Source organism: Anomalospiza imberbis, chromosome 5, assembly GCF_031753505.1.
Source record: "Anomalospiza imberbis isolate Cuckoo-Finch-1a 21T00152 chromosome 5, ASM3175350v1, whole genome shotgun sequence".
In the NCBI taxonomy this organism is placed as follows: domain Eukaryota; kingdom Metazoa; phylum Chordata; class Aves; order Passeriformes; family Viduidae; genus Anomalospiza; species Anomalospiza imberbis.
The window spans coordinates 58,726,587-58,748,773 of record NC_089685.1 but is presented as its reverse complement, the minus strand read 5'-3'; the positions used below and the strand labels follow the sequence as shown (position 1 = coordinate 58,748,773).

At 42.2% G+C, this 22,187-nt stretch overlaps 2 protein-coding genes across 8 annotated transcripts in view; one reads left to right on the top strand and one right to left on the bottom strand.

Moving 5' to 3' along the window:
* The window catches only part of SYN3 (synapsin III), a 247,411-nt gene that overhangs the window by 108,920 nt on the left and 116,304 nt on the right, over positions 1 to 22,187 (top strand). For all 7 annotated transcript variants that reach the window (XM_068191089.1, XM_068191091.1, XM_068191088.1 and 4 more), the window contains 2 exons: positions 1,131 to 1,287; positions 7,086 to 7,175. In XM_068191089.1, coding sequence (XP_068047190.1) covers positions 1,131 to 1,287; positions 7,086 to 7,175 — 247 coding nt within the window. The remainder of the gene's footprint in view (positions 1 to 1,130; positions 1,288 to 7,085; positions 7,176 to 22,187) is intronic.
* Positions 10,032 to 22,187, bottom strand: part of TIMP3 (TIMP metallopeptidase inhibitor 3) — a 37,493-nt gene continuing 25,337 nt past the window's right edge. Inside the window, exons 2-5 of the mRNA XM_068191093.1 lie at positions 21,858 to 21,940; positions 15,807 to 15,918; positions 15,016 to 15,137; positions 10,032 to 14,386 (exon numbers count right to left, since the gene is read on the bottom strand). Of these exons, the coding sequence (XP_068047194.1) occupies positions 14,189 to 14,386; positions 15,016 to 15,137; positions 15,807 to 15,918; positions 21,858 to 21,940 (515 nt within the window). The 3' untranslated portion in view covers positions 10,032 to 14,188. The remainder of the gene's footprint in view (positions 14,387 to 15,015; positions 15,138 to 15,806; positions 15,919 to 21,857; positions 21,941 to 22,187) is intronic.

Below are 22,187 nucleotides of genomic sequence, written 5' to 3'. Positions count from 1 at the left end.
GGGCTATAAACCCAAAGTATTTCCAGCTCATACATCCAAAGGATAGAAATTATAGTCTCTTAGCAAGGAAAATGTTCGAGGGTAGTGAGGTAATGGGACCTGGTTACAGAGCTCATTTCTCTGAAAATCTTTAATACAGCATGGAAATTTTTCAATGTCCTTGATGCAACCTCTGTTAACTTGTAAAATAATCCCTTCTTTCCATAGAAAAGCCCCTTCCTTCGAGAATGAACTGCTGAGCTCCATTTTGGGAACCATTTCTTTCCAGCTGCTGTTTCCAGATATTTTTTAGTGGCTTTGAAGACAGAGTGTCAGCAAGGAATAAAATCTGGCTGCTTGAAAGATAATCCATTGCCTGTTGGCTTACCTAGAAAGGGCCTCACTTTTCTGTGCATTAGCTGAGGGCTGCTGCTGTTGAACCATAGGAGTCCAAGCTCCACTCTTGCTAAATAATATTGTGGAAGTCCATGCCATGAGTCACAGCAGAGAGTGAGGGGCTCCGCTCATTTGATTAATTACATGGCCATGCCTGCCCTTCACTTGTTGACTCACAGCCGTAAGAGCCTGGGATGTGCTGCGTATGTAGCGAACTGATTAAAGAGAGAATGTGTGTCAATGTATGGATGTGTACAAGAGCTTTTTGAAATCCCTTATGATCTTCCCACCCACTGGGCATGGCTTCAATATGGAGCTGAATCGTCAGGAAACAAACTTGCTCCCTCATCTGCGTTGCACATTGCAACGAGCTTGCCAAGTACGGCCAAGCTTTTAGAAAGAAAAGAGAATCCCCCCACCAGTGAATTTACGACCCTTGGCTCTGCCTGTGGCTTGTTCCTGTGCATGCCTGAGTGACATGGAAACTGCAGAAAATCTGTTTGGCCTGTTTCTATGCTCTCACACTTGCAGCTATGTTAGATATATATATATATTTTTTTTTTTTTTTTTTTAATGACTAGGGGGTTTTGTTGGGTTTGTTACATTATAACATAAGCAATACACCATGAGAGGCCCAGAGAAGAGCAACATGTGTTAGGGAAAAGAAATAGGAAGGATGGAAATGAAACAAGGAGTGGTTAGAAGTGTTTCTGGAGCTGTTGAAAGTAAAACACCATTCTCCTCGTCTCTTCCAGGTCTTTCAAGCCGGATTTTGTCCTGATCCGCCAGCATGCCTACAGCATGGCGCTGGGGGAAGACTTCCGCAGCCTCATCATCGGCCTCCAGTACGGTGGCATCCACACAGTGAACTCCCTCTACTCCATCTACAACTTCTGCAGCAAGCCCTGGGTGGTAAGTGATGATGCAGCTCTGCTGCGGGTCTGCACTGCAGAGGAGAACTCTGGTACCGATAGAAAGCCCAGCTCGCCTTCCAGGAGTTTCACAGGAGCTGGTCTCTTTAGGTTAAAATCTAAACAACCTTAGGAATCCAGGAAGGAGTTGTTGGGGGAAACCAGCACTACTTCTTTAACAGCCTCTAGTTGTATCAAGGTGTTATTTCTTCACCCTGAGCAGGGTGTTTCCTTGTCCCAGACTCTAAAGGATCACCAACAGCTGACAGTGCAGAAGCACCTAGATTTCTTGTAAGGCATGGGAAGGACCCACATGGGAAGAGGTAGAGAAAATCAGTCCAGTCAGGGTCAAATCACCACACATGTAGAGTTTCTCCAGCAGTCTCAGAATGAAATGCAATATTGTCATATATTGTTAGTTCATTGAACCTGAAACACTGCACCTTGCAAAGACTTTGGCCGAGTCAGCTCCTGATGAGGACAGGACAATGTTTTGATATTTTGCACTGGAAGGTCCCTTCAACCATTCTTTAAAATTTGTCAAGTTCACATGAAAATCTCAGAAATCCTTGGAAAACATTATCATTGACTTTTCTCAGCCCCAAATCCCCAGACCATTTCTATGACCAGCTCCAAGGCAGCTGAAGCTGCAGAAGCAGGAGAGTTGGAGAGATAAGTTGGCCAAGAGCCACAAGAGTAAGGCTGACCATGGCAGCACCTGCAGGAGGAAGTCAGATCCTGATACCATTTTGGAATTAGCATATGGGTTTTCCAAGTAGATTTGTCCCCAAATGTCTTCTCTGATCACTGATGCTTCCAGAATGGAAATTTCCCTGCTTTCTTCTGGGTTCAAAGGAGGAAACTAGAGCTATATGAATGTGAGAAGGAGATGGAGCTTTCCAATATGATGCCATGGAAAACTTTTAGATGTGTTTTCAGGAATTCTCTTACTCATTGCACAAATTGAGCTTGGGTGAGATAGAATGTTTATAGCAGATGATAACTATCTTCCTCATCACCTAATTAAGTGGGGTTTTATTGTTGTTTTTCTTCTTGGAATAAATATCCTAGTGGTTCTCTGTGTGTTGGTTGGTAGCTCAAGTCCAGATGAGGTCTGTAGTGACTCAGACTTTTATTTCCATGATTGGACAGTGTTGGATTTAAGTAATTTCTTACTAAAATGGTGCCAGTGTAATAAACAGAGTCTTTTCAGTTTTCACCCCTTTTACAACATCTTTGGGGTTTGTTGAGGCCATAAGAAAGATCTTGTGTTTTCCAAAAATGCTGTCATGCAATAATCAGGGTAGTGAGAACAATCTCACTTTGCCATCACTGTATAGGTGTTTAATGTTCATTTGACCTCAGTTTCCATTTGATTTTTCAGCTCCAGGCTCAGTATCATCTCCACGTTGTTTCTGACAGTTCTCCACACAAGTGCTTTGGCCCTTGTGACCAGACAAAAAGCCTCTACATTTACACTGCCTTTTGCTGACAGTCCATTCCATCTGATTTTGAGGTCGAGTCAGTCAGGGCTTAGTTGACTCTTTGCAACTCATTCCTTGTAAGTATGTTTCTGATGGTGTGAAGGGGCCTCAAGGTGTGAAAGACCTATTTTTAGGCAGGTAAAATAAAAGAAAACAAACTTAGCACACTAAAAAAAAAAAAAAAAAAAAATAAAGTAGTGCTGGAAAGGCAGTTTAGGAGAACTTGGCTCTACCAGCAGCTTGGCTGTAGCTACTCTGGGTCTGGTTGTGCCATGCTTTCCTCATGGGGAATACAGCTGGCACCGGCAGCCTTCCCAGAGGGGTCAAGGAAACCACTTGCAAACAATTTAAACAGGTTTGCAGAATGCCTCCTTTCCTTGCTGCCCCTGCACACACATCACCCCCAAACCAGTGATTGTAACGTGCTCGGCAATCTAAGATTGCATTGAATGTGCAATGCTCAGATGGTATTTAAGCTCATGTAGAGATTGCAGTGGGGCATTTGAGGGCAAAAAGCTTCACTGGCAGCAGAATCAGAAAATTTTGTTTTTGTGATAGCTTGCAAGTGAGATAGGGACACTTCGGTGCACGTTCCACTTTGATTGCAAAACAGGCATCTTGAAATAAGGGATCTACGTAACAAAGATTGCTGGAAACTTTTTGGATCTAGAAAAGAGTTGAGATGCATGAAGAAATGAAATTAAATACCCCTGGGAAACCTGCTTTTCACTTGCATTTTTTATTTTCTGCAAAAATTGTTCCATTTCATAGAAATGTTTATGATTTTGTGGAGGGGGATGAAATTGAGACTGCTTTTCCTTGGCAATTTGCAACCATGTTTTATTCTCAGCAACTCTAATTACAATCAGCTGAGCTTGGGTTTGAGTTTACTCAAACATGCAGCCCCATTTTTAATGACAGTTGCCAGGTTTCCAGCTCTGCAATACAAAAACTTCTTCAAAGATTAAAACAGGCACAGTTTGAATTAGATGTTCCTGAGAGAAAAGTGTAATCAGGGGGTCTCACACTCCGAGAGAAACATCTAAGAAATCTAAGTTTTAAGATGATTCCAGAACGATTGAGAAATAATACTACAAGCACACTAAGCACAATGCTTCAACCACCAATAATAATTTCTGTATTAGAATTCTAAGTTACAGTCCAAAATACAGTGGGAAGAATGCTTGGAGTAGTGCTCACACTGCATGCAGGTAATGTCTGTAATTGCAAAGCAACTTTTGCATCTGTAAAGCAGCAGAAAATAAGACGTATTTCTGACAGTCACCTCCTGAGTCCAGGGACTCCTAGCCAAACTGTTATTGACTGTCAAGGGATATAGGCTCCCCGATGACCTAGGCACCTTCAAAATGTGTGAAAGGCCTTAAGGTCCTCTGAATGGATTTTTTTATTTCTCTGAAAATACTCCCTGCACGTAACTCTCATCTCCAAGCAGTCAGGCCAAGGTATTTCCCTTGCCTACGTGTTCCAAGTACCTAAAACCAGGCTGTGCCACACTGCCTTCCCCCATGTGTTATCGGTGGTCTGGATGCAATCTCACTAAAGCCAGTGGAAGAGCAGAAAGCAAGAACTGCTGCCAGCAGTGGAAGGTGTGGTTATACCTAGCAGAGCTGCTGACAACAACGTTCCTACCCATCTGCACGGGGAGATGTTACTTGAGCTCTGTTACCAGGTATCTCAGAGGCTGTTGCACCACATAATATGGGAGTCTCTTTGTCAACATCCTCTCCCTAACAACTGGTAAAAAAAGAGAAAATGGCAAGGAACTGTCCCATGAGGAGCAATACCAAAGTCAGACCTTTTTGCAGGCTTGGCCCGGTGACGAGGCTCCCAGATGTCTGAATCTCTCATCTGAAACACTCGCTATTTCAGCAACAGCCAAGAGCTGTATGCTTCAAAAGGAACAAGTCAGAACATTGTCTATCAGCTGCACAGTTTCTCCAGTTATTTTGTTTGAGCTGTTTTCCCAGGATAAATGTACATTGCCTCAACATCACAGTGTCCATGGTTCACCAGGGCTGCGTGCACACACAGCAAGGGGCATGGGCTGTTCTCAGCCAGAGTGTTTTTCCTTCTCTCCCTGTCTCTGGCTCATTCTGTTTAACTTTTAAGCCCTGTTTGCTCACCTTGCTAGTCAAAACAGGGCTTTATTTTTCTTTTCTAGAATGTGCAGGGCTAGTGCAAGTAGTTGAGAGAAGCAAGCTGTCCGTCCTCCTTCCACAACATCAATACCCTCCTTGCCAACAATAATTATTCCACATTGGGAGTTTTTCCTCTTATCTGCTGATGCATGTGAGGGTGGTGGTGGTGTTAGTGATGTGATATGTTGCCTCTTGATGTTTCCTGGATTTTCTTTAAATACTGTGTTTTGAACTATGAGATTAGGAAAAGGATTCTTTGCATTTGTCTGCAAATCTGCTGGCAGCTGCCTCTTCAGCATTTGGCCTGGGTCTGGCACACACCTTGCAGCCTAATTTTTTTTTCACAGTGACTGCATGCCAAGATTTAACTCTCAAAGGGTTGTTCTTCTCTACCAGCAAATGAAGTTTCAGCTTTTCATGCAGCAATTCTTTTGGAGTCCTTAGACTAGCCCAGTAACCACGAGAGGAGCCTTAACAGGGCTACTCAGCAGAAAACATCCTCACTACCTCTCTGCAATGTAACCTTGGTGTTGTGATTTGGTGCATTTACTGGCTCCAGCTGTTGCCCAGAAGTGCTCAGAACATGCAAGATTAAGCAGCTAATGCTATTGGGAAGAAAGGGATCTTGCTTTTCTTTCCCTTCTTCCCTAGATGTGTGTTTCCTTCCCTTAATCTGTGTATTACTTCCCTCAGGTGACACAGGTGTCTCCTTCAAGATTAATACATCCCTACCTTTTAATAGACAACTTGAGAAACTCATGCAAAGGACTTAAAATCTGTCCTTACTTGGCCCAGGGTGGAGACCTTTTTTAATTAACTTGATTTTACCAAATTCTGTGGGGCTTGGAAACTGAATTCAATTTATAAACTACTTTGTGAATAGGACTCAATGGGGAACTTAGTCCTATCTACCAGCTCAGCAGGAACCAATCCCCAAACATTTTGTTCTCTTATGTGGCTGCCAGTCCAACCACTTCACCAACAGTCGTGCCAGTTCAGCACTCTGTGGTAAAAGGGCTGTGTCTAAGCTCCTCCTGAGATTCTGGGGTATGTATCACTCTTATTCTCTTTGGTATATGAACCCTGCTTCAGAAACGTTTTCTGTCATGGTTATTAGGTTTCTCCCTTATAATTTCAATTTTTTTCTCTGGGTGATGAATGATGGATTGAACAGGGAGGCTGCAGACAACATACAGAACAGTCTGCTTGCTTCACAGATGGCTGAAGCAGAGCAGGAATTTCCTGTGATGTGTTATGTTTCTGTTGGAGTTTTGGAACCTAACAGAAATCAAACTCAGTCCTATCATGGGGAGCTTTGTGTCTGGTTCGGAACAACCCTGAATGATAAAAGGGTTTATAAATGTTATGATAGTGGTGATGAAGGTGAAGTTCATGCTGATGGGTGGGGACAATGACAAATGTTCCTCCTTGTCTGTGAAATACCAGAGTGGCTGCTGTCCCCACTGATGTTACATACTGCTTTCTAGACACCACCCTCACAGACTGGTGCCCCCCTCAGACCTCATGGTAGATGGGACAAGGACAGGCAGATGAAGCCCTCTCTCTCCTATCATTCATTAAGGGCTGTTGGGGGGCCCTTGGTTCACAATAAATGTCAGTTCTGATTAACAGTGGACTCTACTCCCTTGGTCTGACACTCCAACCCTCTTGTAATTGCTGTCCCTTAGCAGTTCTCCTGCCCTCCAGCACAAAGTGCCATGCTTGGATTCGGTTGTGGGGAAGAAATCCAAGGGACAGCTTTGGTTTATTTGGTCTCTGATGGGAGTGGTGGCACTGATTTCCTGCCTCTGTCCTCTACTAAGAAAGGCTCCTCTCCCCAGCTGCATTTGGAATGCAAGTCTTGCTCATAGTAGATCTGTAAGTAAATGCAAACTGATTCCCTTCTGGCTCTTGAATCCTTTCTATGCTCCCTTAGTCCAAGGTTTGTGTACATAAGCTGGCTTGGCTATGGATAAATACAGCAGCTTCATATTTTCTTGCTGTTCTCAGGTCAAGAAAGCAAGGTGGGAAAGACATGATAACGTTTCTCTCACCTCCTTCACCACTATCAGAACATTTTGCAAGCATTTGCCTGTTGCACAATAAGTCACTGACATCCACTGTGTCTGTTTTTTTTCCCCCTCCCTCACCCCAAGTTCTCTCAGCTCATTAAAATCTTCAACTCGCTGGGCCCTGAGAAGTTCCCCCTGGTGGAACAAACATTCTTCCCAAGCCATAAGCAGATGGTGAGTAACTTTGCTTTCTTCTGATGCCACTATGGATGGGGTGGAGATGCAAGTTGGGCACAGGAAATGGTGGTGGGAATGCTGGGAAGAGTCTAAATTTTACTTACAGAAAAATACTAGCTAAAAAGTGCTATGCAAGAGGCACTGCTTGGGAACTTCTTTCCTTTCTTGCCCAGCCCTCCCCTAGGTCATGTAAGGACCTTGAAAAAATGTACAAAGAGGCTCAAAGGCTCAAAACTAAAGCAGAATTACATTTTAAAACAGAGTCAACAAAAAGCTCATCCCTTAGAGCAAAGAATCACTCTATTCAAAGATAAAGTGGATTTTCCCTACTCCTGGAATTGTTTAAAATATGCTGACAATTTGGAACATGGGTCCTAAGAGATGCTTGTTTCACAATGTTAGTTCGCTTGATCTGTCATGTGCTCACCATCCATGAAACATTTATCAGCCTAAAGGTACTCAGGGTAACTTGGAGTTCATAAAAGGGTTTGTTTCAGCTTCTCATGTTTTCTTTGCACAGTGCTTTGGGGTCTGGTCTTTCTGTCAACAGCTGAACACTCAGTGCCCTGTGTGACTGCTGGGCACTGCACCAAACTCTCAGGGCACCTTCCACAGAAATCTGCGTAGGTGCCTTTAGTCCTGGAGAACATGGCAAAGAGAGGGGCTTTGTTTACAGCTGGTCATGGCTCTTGTTTTCCCTGCGTTAAAGGAAAGACTGGTCCTTTGTGAGTTTTTGCTCCCAACTTACACCCATGAATTAATGGCTCTTCCTACATGGCTGAGGCTTTGATGAAGCCCTGTATGAACCATGACCCCCTGTGTGACCAGTGGCTGGCTGAGCTAATTTCCCAGGCTTGACTGTGAACCCAAGCAGCATTGCCAGCCTGAACATGAGGGTGGTTGAGATGTCAAACTAAGGCTCAAAAATATTCAATCCTGTCTTTTCTCACACACTTGTTGCAACACTGTGGCCAGCCACAACACAAAACAGGATGTAGATACATGATCATCTAGTTTCTTGTGAAAAATCCCACTGCTAGGTAATCAAATATTTTGAAATGCCAGTCCTTCACCTCTCTGTTCCAACACTCTCTCCCTACCTGTGCTGTGTAGACTACAGCACTTCCATGCTTCACAGGCACATTGTGGAGGTAAGTGCAGTCATGAAGTTCTATTATCATTTAGGACATAAAGAAATGGATAGTCCTTAAACAATGTAACAGTGTTTTGCACATTTATAAGACTGAGTAGTCACGTACCTGTTGCATTTAATTCCTAATGATTTATGAAGAAGGTTTTGTGACACAAGTAATGCTTCAAGACAGTTGTGACTTGGACCACCATTTTAGGAACAGCATTTTTGGAAGACTTGATAAAGGTTATCATTTCAAATAAGTTAGCACTTTTAGCACAATTTTCTTGTCTGGCTATCTGATTCTTGGTTCCTCAGATGTAGATGTATTTGGGACCAGCAAAGTAGATTGATTTAGCACTGATCTTAATTTCACTTATTTTCCATCTTTATAACTAGTCACCTACTTGGAGATGCTATTACTTACTTCCAAAAGGGTACAGGAAGCTTTTTAAACTGTAAGTAATCTCATATGAACACAAACACTACTGCTGACATGCAAGCCTGAGTAATCTGGTTTAAATCAGTCACTTCCCAACAATTTACAGAAGCAACAATCCACTTGGGCAAGTTCAGGTCAGCCCTTCCCAGGTGAGGGGGGTGGTCTGCCTCACGGAATGAATCTGCACAACTTATAAATATCTTTTCTGGGAGCATCTTCACAGCATCCTGAGTTGTGAGAATCTGAGAGGTCAAGTGCCTACACCAAGCATGCGGCATTGCAGTCATCACCAAACTACCTGTGGAAGTTGCTTGTCCACTGTGCATCAGCTTCTCCATTTGTCAGATAGGAATATACTGATCCCCTTTTACCACTCCTTCTCTTCACTCTCCTGGAGGCATTTCCAAGCTGTACCAGTGAGCACTCATAAAACTCACTGTGGTCCTTTGATGGGTGACCCCCTGGAAGTGTTTATAACAAATGCCATGGTTTTACCTCTCTGCGACACATTTTAAGCACTTAAGTTCTCACATAGGAGACCCTCATCCTTCTATATCCAAAATTTTCCAGTCTACTTTCTAAGCCTTTGGATTAAACAAAGAACAGATTCAAACTTCTCTTTCATTCTTTCACCTCTGTAGAGACTAGATTTTCCAAGAGTAAAAAGTGAGATATAGGAAGTTTCTAACAGTAGGTCCATTTTTGTGAGCATTTTAACTTATCTGAAAATGCTTTTTCTGAAGCTTCTTTCTCACGAGAACAGGGCACTTTAAATCAGCCTTTAACAGTGAGCCTAAAGAGAGGACACAAGATTCTGACATTTCACAGCAGAAAAGATGAGCCTCTCTTCCCTTTGCCATGGGCATGCACCTTTCAGACCTCCCCATAATAATCAGTTTTCTGGAAATAAGAGCAATCTGGCAAATGTTCTTCCAAGGACCTGCTGGTGCTACAGCCAGCCCTAATGAGTGCCTTGCTCTGTACTGACCTCCTATGGCCAATTAACAACTGGGGAGTCATTAACTTCAAAACGTATTTTTCTCCTCTCCTGGGCTTATGACCACAGTAATAATTCTTAGAGAGAACAACCTCTTAAAAAGGAGGGGGGATTCCTGAAGGGATCTTTGCCAAAGCACAAGAATTGCCAGAGGTGGAATATCTGCTTTGGGACCAATAAAAGGTTATCAGAAAGCAGAGGGAAATTAATAAATCCAGTTGCAAATCCATTTGTGTACATTTGAAGTTGACAGAAACTAATATAAGTGAAGCAGAGACAGAATGTCTGTGATAGAAATAAAACCACTTTACTGTTTAGAATAAAAGGACACTGTAAAAAGTGAACATTATGCAACATTACCTTAAAAGACAATATACATTCACTGAATATAAAATTTATAAATAACATGGAGGAAAACTGTAAACAGTGCTAGAAAATTTAGCAACAAATACATTCCTTCTGGACAAGATTTTTCACATGGGTTTGGTTCTCTCCCCAATTTTCCATGACTATCAGGAACAGCAGAGTGGCTCTATGAAGGGAGTGTCAGAGAGAAGGAGAAGCCAGTACAAGCAAAACAGCAGCAAATGTTTAGTGGGTTCTTATGGGTTTTTTTTCTCAAGACTAGTAGCCCCAAAAGTCACTTACTCTAAAGAAAGCCAAAACTTTTTTCAGTTCCCTAAATTCTGTTCTGTCCTTCTAAGCTAAAAAGCACATTATAAGCGAGCAGTAGTTTCAGAGACATCTGCAAGGATGGAAACTTGTTCTCACGGAGGCCTTTATTTCCAACATTCTTTACTGTAAAAACACAACAGTATGTTTCCCATCACTGTGAGGTAGCATTTCACTCTGACAAGTATGAATGGGATACAATGACAGATTTATGTTTTAGAATAGTCCTACCTTAAGGGCCACATAACTCTTCAAAACTTGGGAAATTTAGACTTAAAAATGGCATTTTTTCCCATACAGGGGAGGTAGAAGCCTCCCACAGGAGGATTTTATTTAAAAAAACTCCATGCACAGATCTCCTACTCTCTACCCTCTCCATTTTGGAAAAGGCAAAGAGAATCTAACCTTTCCCAAACCATCAATATCTATTTTTGTCATTTTTAAGGGGAAAACACTCTACAGCAAGTAAAGGAAAAAATATGCATAAGAAACTGAACAGCTTTGGTCTAGAAATTAGCTATGCACTTCAAAAAGTTTTTTTTAATAATGTTTGTGCCTAAAGCATGGTGGCATGGAGTGTGTGTGTAATCCTGGACATCTCCATTGGCAGGCAGAAATGACTTAGCAAGGCAGAAGAAAGGAGAGCTTACAGAAAGAAGGAAGAAATCTTTGAGTCTAATTTAGAGCCTGTTCAATCCATGTAATGGCTTCCACTTCAGGAGTGCCTTCAGGCAGGTCCTTATTGCAAACACAAGCCCAAGAAATGCATGTCCCTGATAGCATCCACAGAAACAAAATAAAGAAGCTTCCCAAAAGAAATGTATTTTCACTGGATTCTTCCCCCTCCTTTCGGCTTCACATTTTGAAAAGCCTTAACAACTGTTTCTTTACACAGCAAGGACAAAGATTTGCAACCAAACCTCTGCCCCTGCCACTCTAGCTGTCTGCATCTCAGAAACATTTTACTGTCTGCAAAACAAAGTGGGAATATGCTTCACTTTCTGGTAATGCATCTGCTGTTTTGTTGTTTACAAAGCACATAGCTACATTATATCCTACGTAGGGACACAAGTCCTCATAGTATTAGAACGCAAATATTTTCACAATAATTTGAGTGCAATACTGTGATGTCTCAGCTAGCTAAATGAATCAGTGACAGGTAAAATACGCAGAGCTGCAGTTTAATGAAAATTCAAATCAACACTTTACTGCATTGAGGGGCATTTTTGTTTAGCCTTTCAAAGCTGTGAGAAGTGGCTGCAGCTCAAAGAGACACCAACTTTGCCAAGTCACCTTGAGCTTGAAGAAGGCCATGTCCTGCAATGCTGACTCCAAACAATGCAAACACTGAGGGTGGGTCCATTCTGCCCTCAGTGACCCTCACAGATTTTGTCAGCCATGCAAAACTCGAACAGAGATTGTTCCACTGGGCCCAAAGCCCAAATCCATATTTTGCCAAAAGGAACAACTTTCTGAACCACCAGCTGATCCTGTGACGGGTGTCATGAAGCACACTACTCTCCCTCTCATCTCCAACCCATAATTTAGGAGTAGTCACAGGGAAGAGGACTTCTGAGAAATGTTCCAAATCTAAATCACAGGAAAATCCAACAGACTTTCAATGTGTTTTGTGCTGCCTTGCCACTCAGAGCTGCTGGGAAAAAAATATATGCAGCAGACCTAGGCACCTCTTACAGCAACTCTGTGAAAATGCCCTTTAAAATTCATGCTGAAAATGAAGCTTTTTGCTGCAACAAGTCATCCAGCAAATGGGGCGTTTCAGAGGGTGTACATCTGGCAGAGCTCTGGTAGCACACAAGGAACTTAAAAACACATCAGAGCCCATCTCAGACACTCATTCTTTTCCATTTGGCAAAGTGGTTCTAAACAACTCTCCAGTAATTGAGGTCACTGACGGTAAAATGCTGTATTGCCCCAAGCTGGAGTCACTGCAACAACTTTTTCCTGCTGGTGGCAGCTCTGCTTTCTAAGTGGAATGAACGGAAGATATATGGAAACTTAAGATAAATAATCATAATAATACAAAAATGAAGTTAAGCACAATCTTCTCCCTGCCCGAGCCCTCCCCATCCAAAACTTAAGTCACCCATTTTGTCAGCACCCCTTCTTCACCATCGTTAAAACTTAAAATACTTTTATTTGATAAGAAAAATTATATTATAGTTTTCTTAATAATAAAAAACAAAATACAATGAAAAAAAACTTCTCCAGTCAACAGCAAAGCACAAGACAGTAAGGCTTCTCCTCCCACATGACTGCAGGACATGGTACGAGCACATGCACAGGGCTATGCTTAACAGTGCCTAGAGGGAAACACAGCACTTGACACAGAAGGAATCCTCCGGGCAGCTGAAAATTTTATGATCCCAGACAACACTTATTAGGAGACCACTTTTCCTTGCTAGCCCACACACACACTTCCTTTCACCATATAAACAAATGCAGCTATTGTAGCTGCAGGGGAGGAACTGTGGTGCAAGGAGTTACAGAGGAAACAATGACTGTAGCCACTACTGCAGATACACTGGAGCTTCAGTATCTTAAAAGCGACTCACCAACTCGGAATGTCAATATTTCTGTCTTTAAAACACAATCAAACCATTCTTTTGTTTATAACACCAAAAAAATTCCACATCCTGTCAAAAATAGCTTATGTCATTATTTGTATATACATCTTAGTTCAGCAAAACATTATTTTGGCAATATTTTTTTTTTTTTTAATAATATGACTTCTAGCAAGTCTCCCCTTTCTCTCTTGCACATGATTGATTTACAGTTGTTATTTTTGCATCTGTTTGGTTTAAGGTGTTCACAAGCTGGTTTTGCTGTTGAAGCTAAGCTGCAAAAATTTCAGGGGCCAATGCTGCTCAAAACAGGATGGGACAACCATTCTTATGCTCTGCTGTAGTTGCATTTACCTCCCTGAAAATAGGGGATGGGGCTTTTGTTTTTGAAACAACAACAACAAGAATACAAAATACTCTCTTTTGTTCTGGGGAAAGCCAGAACTTCAAATGTGCTGTTGCATTCACACTGTGACTGAATTAGCAAGGACAGTCAGTCAACAATGCTTTTACCAGATAATGTGGTCAGACACACCAGGTAAAGTCTCCCACTGCTGGAGTCAACCACATTGCCAATTTCTCCTAGCGAGGAGGATTTCTTTTGGATGTCATTTTGTCCATAGTTTAGGCTGTGTTTCTTTTCATTTTGCTTTGTTTGCCTGATTAATCTGATTAATGAAATCTGTTTCCCTTAAAATAGTTTTTTCTATGTATTTTCAGCACTTAGTGCATGAGGAGGGGTGATGGGAAGCCAGCACATAGAAGAATACAGTGCCTAACTGGCACAGTTTTTAGATTTTTGTTTTCCTAAAAAAATAGAGATTATATTGCTACAGCTAATGATACATGTAAGAGAGCAAGAACTCCATCTTTTTTTTTTTTTCTTTTTTTTTTCCCTCCCATTTTCCCTCTGGTGTGCAAAAGTAAGCTCCCAAATGTTGTCTGATCAAAATGAGTGGTATCAAAAAATGGAAAAGATTATTACAAATTCAGTAAGGTAGCACAGACTTTTTTCTTTCCTTTCCTTTTTTTTCCTTTTCTTTTTTAAGTGTTCGAAGTGCTAGAATTTGCATGGAAATAGGCACTAATTTCATTGTCATCATCACAATCTGGTAAGAGTTAGTGTCCAAAGAAGATCAGCCACAAGTAAGGGAGAGGGGAGATAAGGAAAGGGAGAGCTGCTCAGGGATCTGTGGCATTGATTATTGTTTTGTCTGGAGGTGCCCATCCTCTATACCAGCTGCAGTAGCCTTCCACCCTCTGGATGCAGGCATAGTGCTTTGCTTGATATCCCGAGTGGCCAAAGTTGGAGAGCATGTCTGTCCAAATGCACTCATTCTTGGAGGTGGCAAAGCAGGGCAAATAGTAGCAGGGCCTAATCTGCAATTGGAAAGAGAAATCAGGTAAGGCTACATGTAAAAACAACACTATATAAAATGTCTTTTTAGCAGACACAAGTGATTCAAAATTCCACAGCCTCAAACCTCGCTTACTAATCCAAAATTCAGCCTCAGTTCTGTAAGCACGTAAGCATGTGCTTAGCTTCACACACACACAGCTAATTCTGTCGTCAAAAGGGCTTTTCAGGTGCAGAAAAGTTGAGCTTATGTCTGTGTTTTTGCAGGCCTGACGCCATGTGCAAAAGTCTTAGTTCCAGTGCCAGGCTGTGGGGTTTTAAGTACTCAAAATGTTTACACAGGAAAAAAGCTGGACATATCTTGCCAAGCCTTTGGTACCTGATTTCATTCACCTGCAAACGATTCTGCATAGATTCTGAAAGTCTTCCCCAACTCCAATTAACTCTGACAGGGTTTTAAAGGCATAGACTCTGCATTTTTATTTGATTGTCTCTTCTCTGGTCTCAACACTAAAAATGAACTTTACTTCTTTGTAAAAATTTTTGTCCTTATTTCTCTTCCTGGCTTCCAGCATCATTGAGTATTACCAAGCCAGGAGAAACAGAGTTCTTGGGCTTGAATGTCTGAATGCCACCTTAGAGACACACCTACCTTGCAGCTACAGCCCAGGTGATAACGGTGGTTCAGTCCTTTGCGCTGGGACAGAGTCAGCCGATCCCACTTCTCATACCAGTTGCACAGGCCAGTGTAAACCTTCCCCTCATACACCCGGCCTTGAAAACAGACACATGGTCACAAGTTAGCACTTCTCAACTCAAGCACTTCTGTAGTTTCCTGCCATCACTAATGCTCTCAATATGTTTGGCTTCAGCCACTGCTCAGCAAAGGCGTTCTTTTTATTAACTGGTTCAGGAATCTCTGGCCAGCGAGATAACAGCACTTCTGAAAGTCAGGAGTGTTATGCCAGCTGAGAGCACCACCAGCAACATGCAGGCTAGTAATGCTCTCCAGCTCCTCATAACAACAGAACAAATGAACTGACACCTTGCCTAGAAACAAGACTTGGCAACTGCCACATGTCCATCCCTCCCCATCTCATTCTCCAGCTCATTCCAAAAACAACCTTCCATTTTTGACACAGCCCAGTAGCATCCAGTTCCCTGTGGCAGACATGCCAGCTCAGGTATAAATTGAGAGCCATGAACTGTCATACAACATACTTGTCACAGCATGCCTGGATATAAGATACACTTCAGGAAAGAGAGGGACATCTAGAGAGTGAAGTGACTCTCAGTCACTCAGAGTAGAGTGCTGAACATCAGAATACTGTTGGCCATCTTAGGAAATTGTGTAGAGCTGTCTACACTGCTGCCCATGTCCTTAGCAGGTGTGTGTATAAAACAGAAGAGGTTTTGCTTATGGAGAAGTACAAGGTCCTTTACCTGTAATCAGATATTGGTACTTGTTGACCTCCAGCTTGACTCCACAAAGACTCTCAGAGGCTTCTGTGTAGATGTACTGAACATGTGGCATTATCTGGAAGCCCCGGTACATCTAGAGAAAGAATAAAAATGCTTTAAGTCATCTTAAGAGGACAAGTTTCACTTAAGGCTCTTTACAATCTACATTCCTAGTTTGTGGTGGTAAGCAATAAATTTTCTGGTTTTTACAAGAGTGAAGGAATAATGACACTGGCTGGACTCATGGAAGTCTCCCTACCAAATCTGCTGGTAAAGCAGAAAAACCACCTGCTAATCAGCCATTGCAATTCAGCACAGGGACAGTTTTTCCCCATTCATATTAGTTCCAGTGGCACTGACTGAACAAAGTGCCAGTGATGCAGGCTCTGCCAACATCCTGAACATTTTTTCCCCCCCTTATAAAGGTCAAAATTAGGGAGAAATAAAATTAGTTCAAGCTTGGAATCTTTCTCCTCTATGTGATTTAAACAGTTTCTTCCAAACCAAGGGATTTTTCTTTTAAACAATTACCCTATTTTCCAGTGTTGCTGCTGTAGAGTTTCAAACCTTTGGCGCTTGATCTAAGTCATCAAGCCAGACACCTCCTCCTCAAACGCGTAGCACACGCAACTCCTGCTGACCTCAGCAAGGCCTTACTGTTTCTCTAACTCAATGAATGCAGACATTGAATTCTACACCATCTTCTAAAATTAGCCCCGTACTGATGGGCGCCATAAAGAAAATATCATGTATACATAATTCCTCTGCACTCCTCCTCCTTCTTCATAATCTTTCTTCCAGCTCAGTTTATTCGAAACATGAGCCCACAGATACACTAGCAGCTAGATTCAGTCAGAAATTAGCACATGTCCCCATCTGACCTGGCCTTACTGCTGCAATTTAGAGAAACTCATGCCCACCTGTTAGCAGCATAATGAAGTCTTTGCATAGCAATGAAACAACAACTACATGTGTACATTGGACCCATTAAATATAACCTATTTTTGAAACAGAGGATTATTTTCCTGAGAATTTAATCTTTAAATTTTATTTTTTGTCTTTTCAAAGCACTCAGTCACTCTTTTTTCCCTGCCAACTCCACGAATGGCCAATATTTAGGAGTTAAAGATGAAATAATACAAGTCAGAGAGAATCAGTTTCCTGGCATTTCCCAGCCTATCCTTTTCTCTCGCATCTTCACTGATAGACAGCACATTCAGTTTAGTAATAAATATTAATTATGTAGGCAAAAGAGGATCAAAAAATCCCAAACAATCCCAGAGCTATAGATCTTTGCTGCTGTGTCACCTAAGCTGTAGTATTCTTCTCCAGGCTGCATTCTATTCCTTTAAGTCTCCTATTACCCCAGGGTATTTCACCATTCCCCCACCTCCTTTAAAAACAACAAATCTTTTTCTTTCTGAAAGAACATCTGTTAATTTAACAGACTTTATGCTAGGCCCAAATACTTAATATAAAACCATAAAAAATTACTACTAATTCTGCTATGCTGAGAGGCCAAATTATCTTTGGAGCATCTATGGAATGTCAGCCAGGTAATTTTTTTTCTCCTTAGATTCCCCTAATCAGTATGATCTTGTAACAGTGTCACAACTCAGGAACAGCACTGCTGGGTACAGTAAAAGACACACTAAAGAGTTTGCATTTTCCAGCCTTTCTTCTATACCCAGCTAAAATATGCAAGCACTTTTTTAAAATTAATCCTACTGTATCAACAAAACCTCATAGATTATGCTTGAAATATGACATTGTATCCATAAGTGGCCAAAGTCTTTCAATGGAGATGGAAGAAGTGAACTTTACCTAATCTCTGCTTTATCCCTGCAATATCGGATGACCTACTCAGATTTTCCAATCCAGTCAACAGAGCTGGAGATCTAGATTCTGGCACAAGCATCCTGTCTGTCCTTGGATGAGTTATTTAGGCCTCAGCACACTTTTGTTTCATGCTTCCCAAGGGTACTGTGAGGAAAGGCACATAGAATAAAGGTCACGTGTCGAGACCCCTTTCTAGTGGGTGTCACACCAAGAAGCTCAGATAATGGTATCTAAGCAGATAAAACTAGCTAAGATAACAGCTGGGGCTGCCCAGTCCCTCCAGGCAGTGCATAACCAACACTGCAGAGAGCTGCACACTGTGCATGGCAGTGCAAGGGATCTGTCACTCACAGTGCTGAGCTCCCAGTCATGTTGGGCTAATTAAGTATCTATGTTACAAAGTCTGCACACGGGCAGGCACACTTGGAGCCCTTTTTTCCTCTTGCCCACAGGGCTATGAGCTACCTGAATCATTCCCCTGGGAAGCTGCTCAGGTCCTTCCTACAGGACTGTTAGTCATCACTTTTTGCATTTCTAAGCCATCAAGCCCAATGTGATTGCCTAGGAAGTAGCCATTGATGCTGAACTGGGGCTTGTTTTTCAGCTCCTGGACCTAATTTCCTGTTCACATTACCATCAGGGCCACCACTGTAAGGGCTGCTAAAGAAAGCATGCTCAGCCTATCAAAAGGCACTTCCATCCAGCCCTCAGTGATCCACATCGATGGGAGCCACTGCCACACTGACTGAACCCATACAGGGGCAGACAGGGCCTCCCACACCCTCTGATGACTGAACAAAATTCACCAGTAGGATCTTGGTTCTCAGGGAAGGAAAAAGAAAGATTGGCAAGGGGGAATCTTCTACAGGTGCCCACTGTTAAATAAAACAATACCTTGAGCATTATTTTTGGATATACAAAACGTCTTGGAAGTGCTGTTAGACCAGTCAGAAGAAACCCACCCATAAAGCTAGCCTCTCTCCTAACTGCTAACCTCAGAGTTCTCCTGTCCCCAGAAATGTGCATTTTTGGAAGCATAATAACAGAGAATGAAGTATTAGCAAGCATGACATGGTGATGTCTGCTAGTGCTGCTCTCTTTCCTTCTGTGTCAGCATTCCCCTTAGCAGCCCCCATACTGCCTCAGAAATGCACAGGCAAATCCTGTGCTGGTTCCTGCTGCTTAAATGACTTCACCCTCTAAAACTGTTCATGTTCCTCCTTCTATTCCTACCATGTGAGGTTGCACTAGATACTAAGAGCTGGGAGTCACACCTTGCCTAATCTTCAGCTACCTAAAATATAGGCAATTCACAGGAATTAGGCATCCTCTCTATTCAAATGCCAAGAACAAACACCTCCAGAGCAACTCAGCCCATCCTAAAATAGCTACCTACAACTTGTGGGCTGAACTGTACTTTGATGGTTCCTCTCTCTACCCATTCACAATCAAGAGAGCAGGAAAGACTCAACACCTCATTTTAGTCTGTCTAAAATTAAACTAAATTAATCCTACCCCACTTCTTTCCTCTTGGGACTATCACATTTCCCCCCATAGACTCATTTTACAGATAAGCAACAAACCAAGGAAAGTCTCCTTGCTTCTGGCAGCCTGTGCAGGGTGCTGCCATGGTCAACCAGGACTGTTTGTGCTCATGGAGGAGAAATATCTTATCTCCTTGTTTCCTTTGCAGTTTCCTGAAATAGGCTTGGGCCATTCTCAGAATGCACTGCAAGATCACAGAACACGTAGGGGTTAGATCAGTCCTGTGCAGATTTTTGACACGTGATCTCAAAGTATTCTTATATTATTTGAGAAAGCAGTGGGGAGAGGCACAGGTTGCTTGGAAAAGCACAAGGCCTTTTCAGACAACAAACCTGAACTCTAGAAAGCCTGGCACTGTTCTTTCCCTGTGGGCTGGCCTTGTGCTCCAGTCCAGGCCCCAAGCTGGTTTAGTTGTGAAATGCAGCAATGAGTTCAGGAGTGTTAGTGAGATCAAGAATCTAACCCGCAAACTCCAAGGAGCCCATGAAAGGACTATGGAGATGGTTTATTGCCCTTTAAGGCTTTCAATGCTTTCCACAGGCAATTCAGCACACGCTGATAGACTAAATGGCTTGTTTATTTTTCACCTGCAGGTGCAGAAGGGTTTATGCAGACTGACATGTTAGTTTTATCTTCAGAGCTGTTCCCAAGCAGCTGTGCAGAGCCATAGGCCTCCTTGGTTCTCTTTTCAGCAGGAGGACAGTTAGCTTTCATTGGAGCAAACAAGAGAGAAATTTGCTTTGTCACTCTCAACTCCCCCACTGTATGGCTCTAAATCCCTCTTTATATTAAAGTCTCTAAGCTCAGCAGAAAGACAGCAGGGTTTCCAAAGAAGACAGTTGGTTTGTTTGTTTATTAAGAACTTTGTCCTCCGGACATTCCAGTCCTACTGAGCACTTTGCTTCAGGTTCCTTTCTGCCAAAGGTCACAGTTGAATGTCCAGTGCAACATCCCACCAGCCCACCATCTAAGCAGCAGACATAAGGGCAGTTTGACCAACACATGATTTCCTCTTTAAAATCCCTCTTGCTTTTGTTGGACACATAACTTCCTAAAAAACACTGTGGAAATGCTTCTGCAGAAAGGCCCCGTGCTGCAGAATAACCCAATGAAAACAGCCAGGACAGGCTCAGGTGTCTTAGTTAGAAGAGGGGCAGTGTTCTGAGTGGTTAAGGGTAGTAGTTCATATCAAGGGACTACCATTATTCTACGTCACTGCTCACGGTCATATGTTAGACAGGAAGCACCAAACTCTTGGCACTGAGAAGGAGGAAAAGTAGTGGTACTGGACAGACCAGGATGAAATCAGAAAGAGAAGCTGATGAAGCCACTGCAGTATGTGGACACTGAATAGTTTTGTGAAGCATGGTACACTTGCTGAACTGGAGAGTGACAAAACTGGAGAAGAAGGCACAAAGTGGCTTGATGAGGCCAACAACAGCCATAAAGAAAAAAAGTGGCAGTGTTCTCATTATTGCCAACACAACCAGTTGTTTTTGGTTTTTGTTTTTTTTTTTACAAATATATATTTCCTTTGGAATCATGCAGAGAAATTTTTAAGGTTAAGGAAGACAACAAGCCCAGCACCTCATGCCCTCCAATACTAAGTGCAGGCATTCCAGTTTTGTGGAAGAGCCATGCCAGGACCAGATTTGGCTACGTGCGTAGTTTTGCAACAGCTTATGAAACAGGCTTTGCCTCTCCTCCTCCCGGCTCTCGAGCTCAGCTATAAACTGCCTTATAAAGAGAGTTACTGTTACAAGGCAAGTGACTGTTTTTTTCTGAACCTTTACTTTGTCTAATATGTTTCAGATTTCTGCAGTCTCTGCCAAGCTTTTCCATTCCCTTTCTTTTTTTTTTTTTTTTTTCCTAAAGACATAAACCAGTCATAAGACTGGTATGGCATTGCCAAGAAAAACAATCTAGGGCTGATTTTTAGCATTACATAACAAGGGGGCAGTTTAAGAAAAAAACCCAAGTCCAAAGCAGCAGGTTGAGTGCAGTTTGTGCAGCAAAGAGTTAGAGCTCTGCAGAAAGAAACTAAAGAAATCAAACAACTGGTGTAGTTGTACCTCTTTTCATCTCTGAATCAATACTTCACAGCTCTTCTAAGCGGACAATATTTAAAAGCTACAATGCTCCGATTAGCTTTATATAAAGACTTCACTATATGATTTTCATTTTGTTTTGTACATGGAAAAAATGCTGTAATCCTAACTGGTGGTCACAAAGAAAGCAAGGAAAGAAGAGAAATGAGCACTCTCCCAAGGCTGGCAGACCCCCACCATAATTTTCTTCTTGGATTGAATGAATGTGCTGCATGGAAAAGCTGGCATTTCCAGTCTAACACTGTGCATGTTGAACACAAAACACATCTTCAGTACCTAGAGAAGACCATCTGGCATCTTCTACTACCAGAAATCTTAAAATAATCGAAGAATTCAGCTATTCAGCACTGTATGTCAGGAATGATCTCTTCCTGCTCTTTTCCCTTCTTCGGGCAAGTTTCTACCAATTGCTGGTTTCCTTCCATTCTGTACAGCCAGTACAAAAAGTGGAGGTGCTGTTAGGTATGTAGTGTTTGTTATTATGTGTTGATTAGATTCCTTACCATATCTACTAGACCGTGGGACATGTCTGCAAACATACCTTCATCTGCTTGACCGTGTATCGCATCGTTCCAAAGGGTCCATCCTTCATGAGCTTCTTCCCCACCACTTTAGCTCGGATCACTGTCATAAGGGAGAGAAAAATACAGCAAATTATAGACAACTTTAAGAAACATTTTTGCTATACCCTTCACATAACCCCCCCACCCAAAACTGTTTACATAAGTTATCCTGTAAAATAAACAAGAGTCCAGGTCAACCTTCCTCTCAATTTATTCTAAGTCTCACACACAGTGAAGGCATGTAAAATGGGATGGCAAAGCAGGTGTTTATTTAGAGGAAATCCAGTTCTACATGAAGAATAAGAACA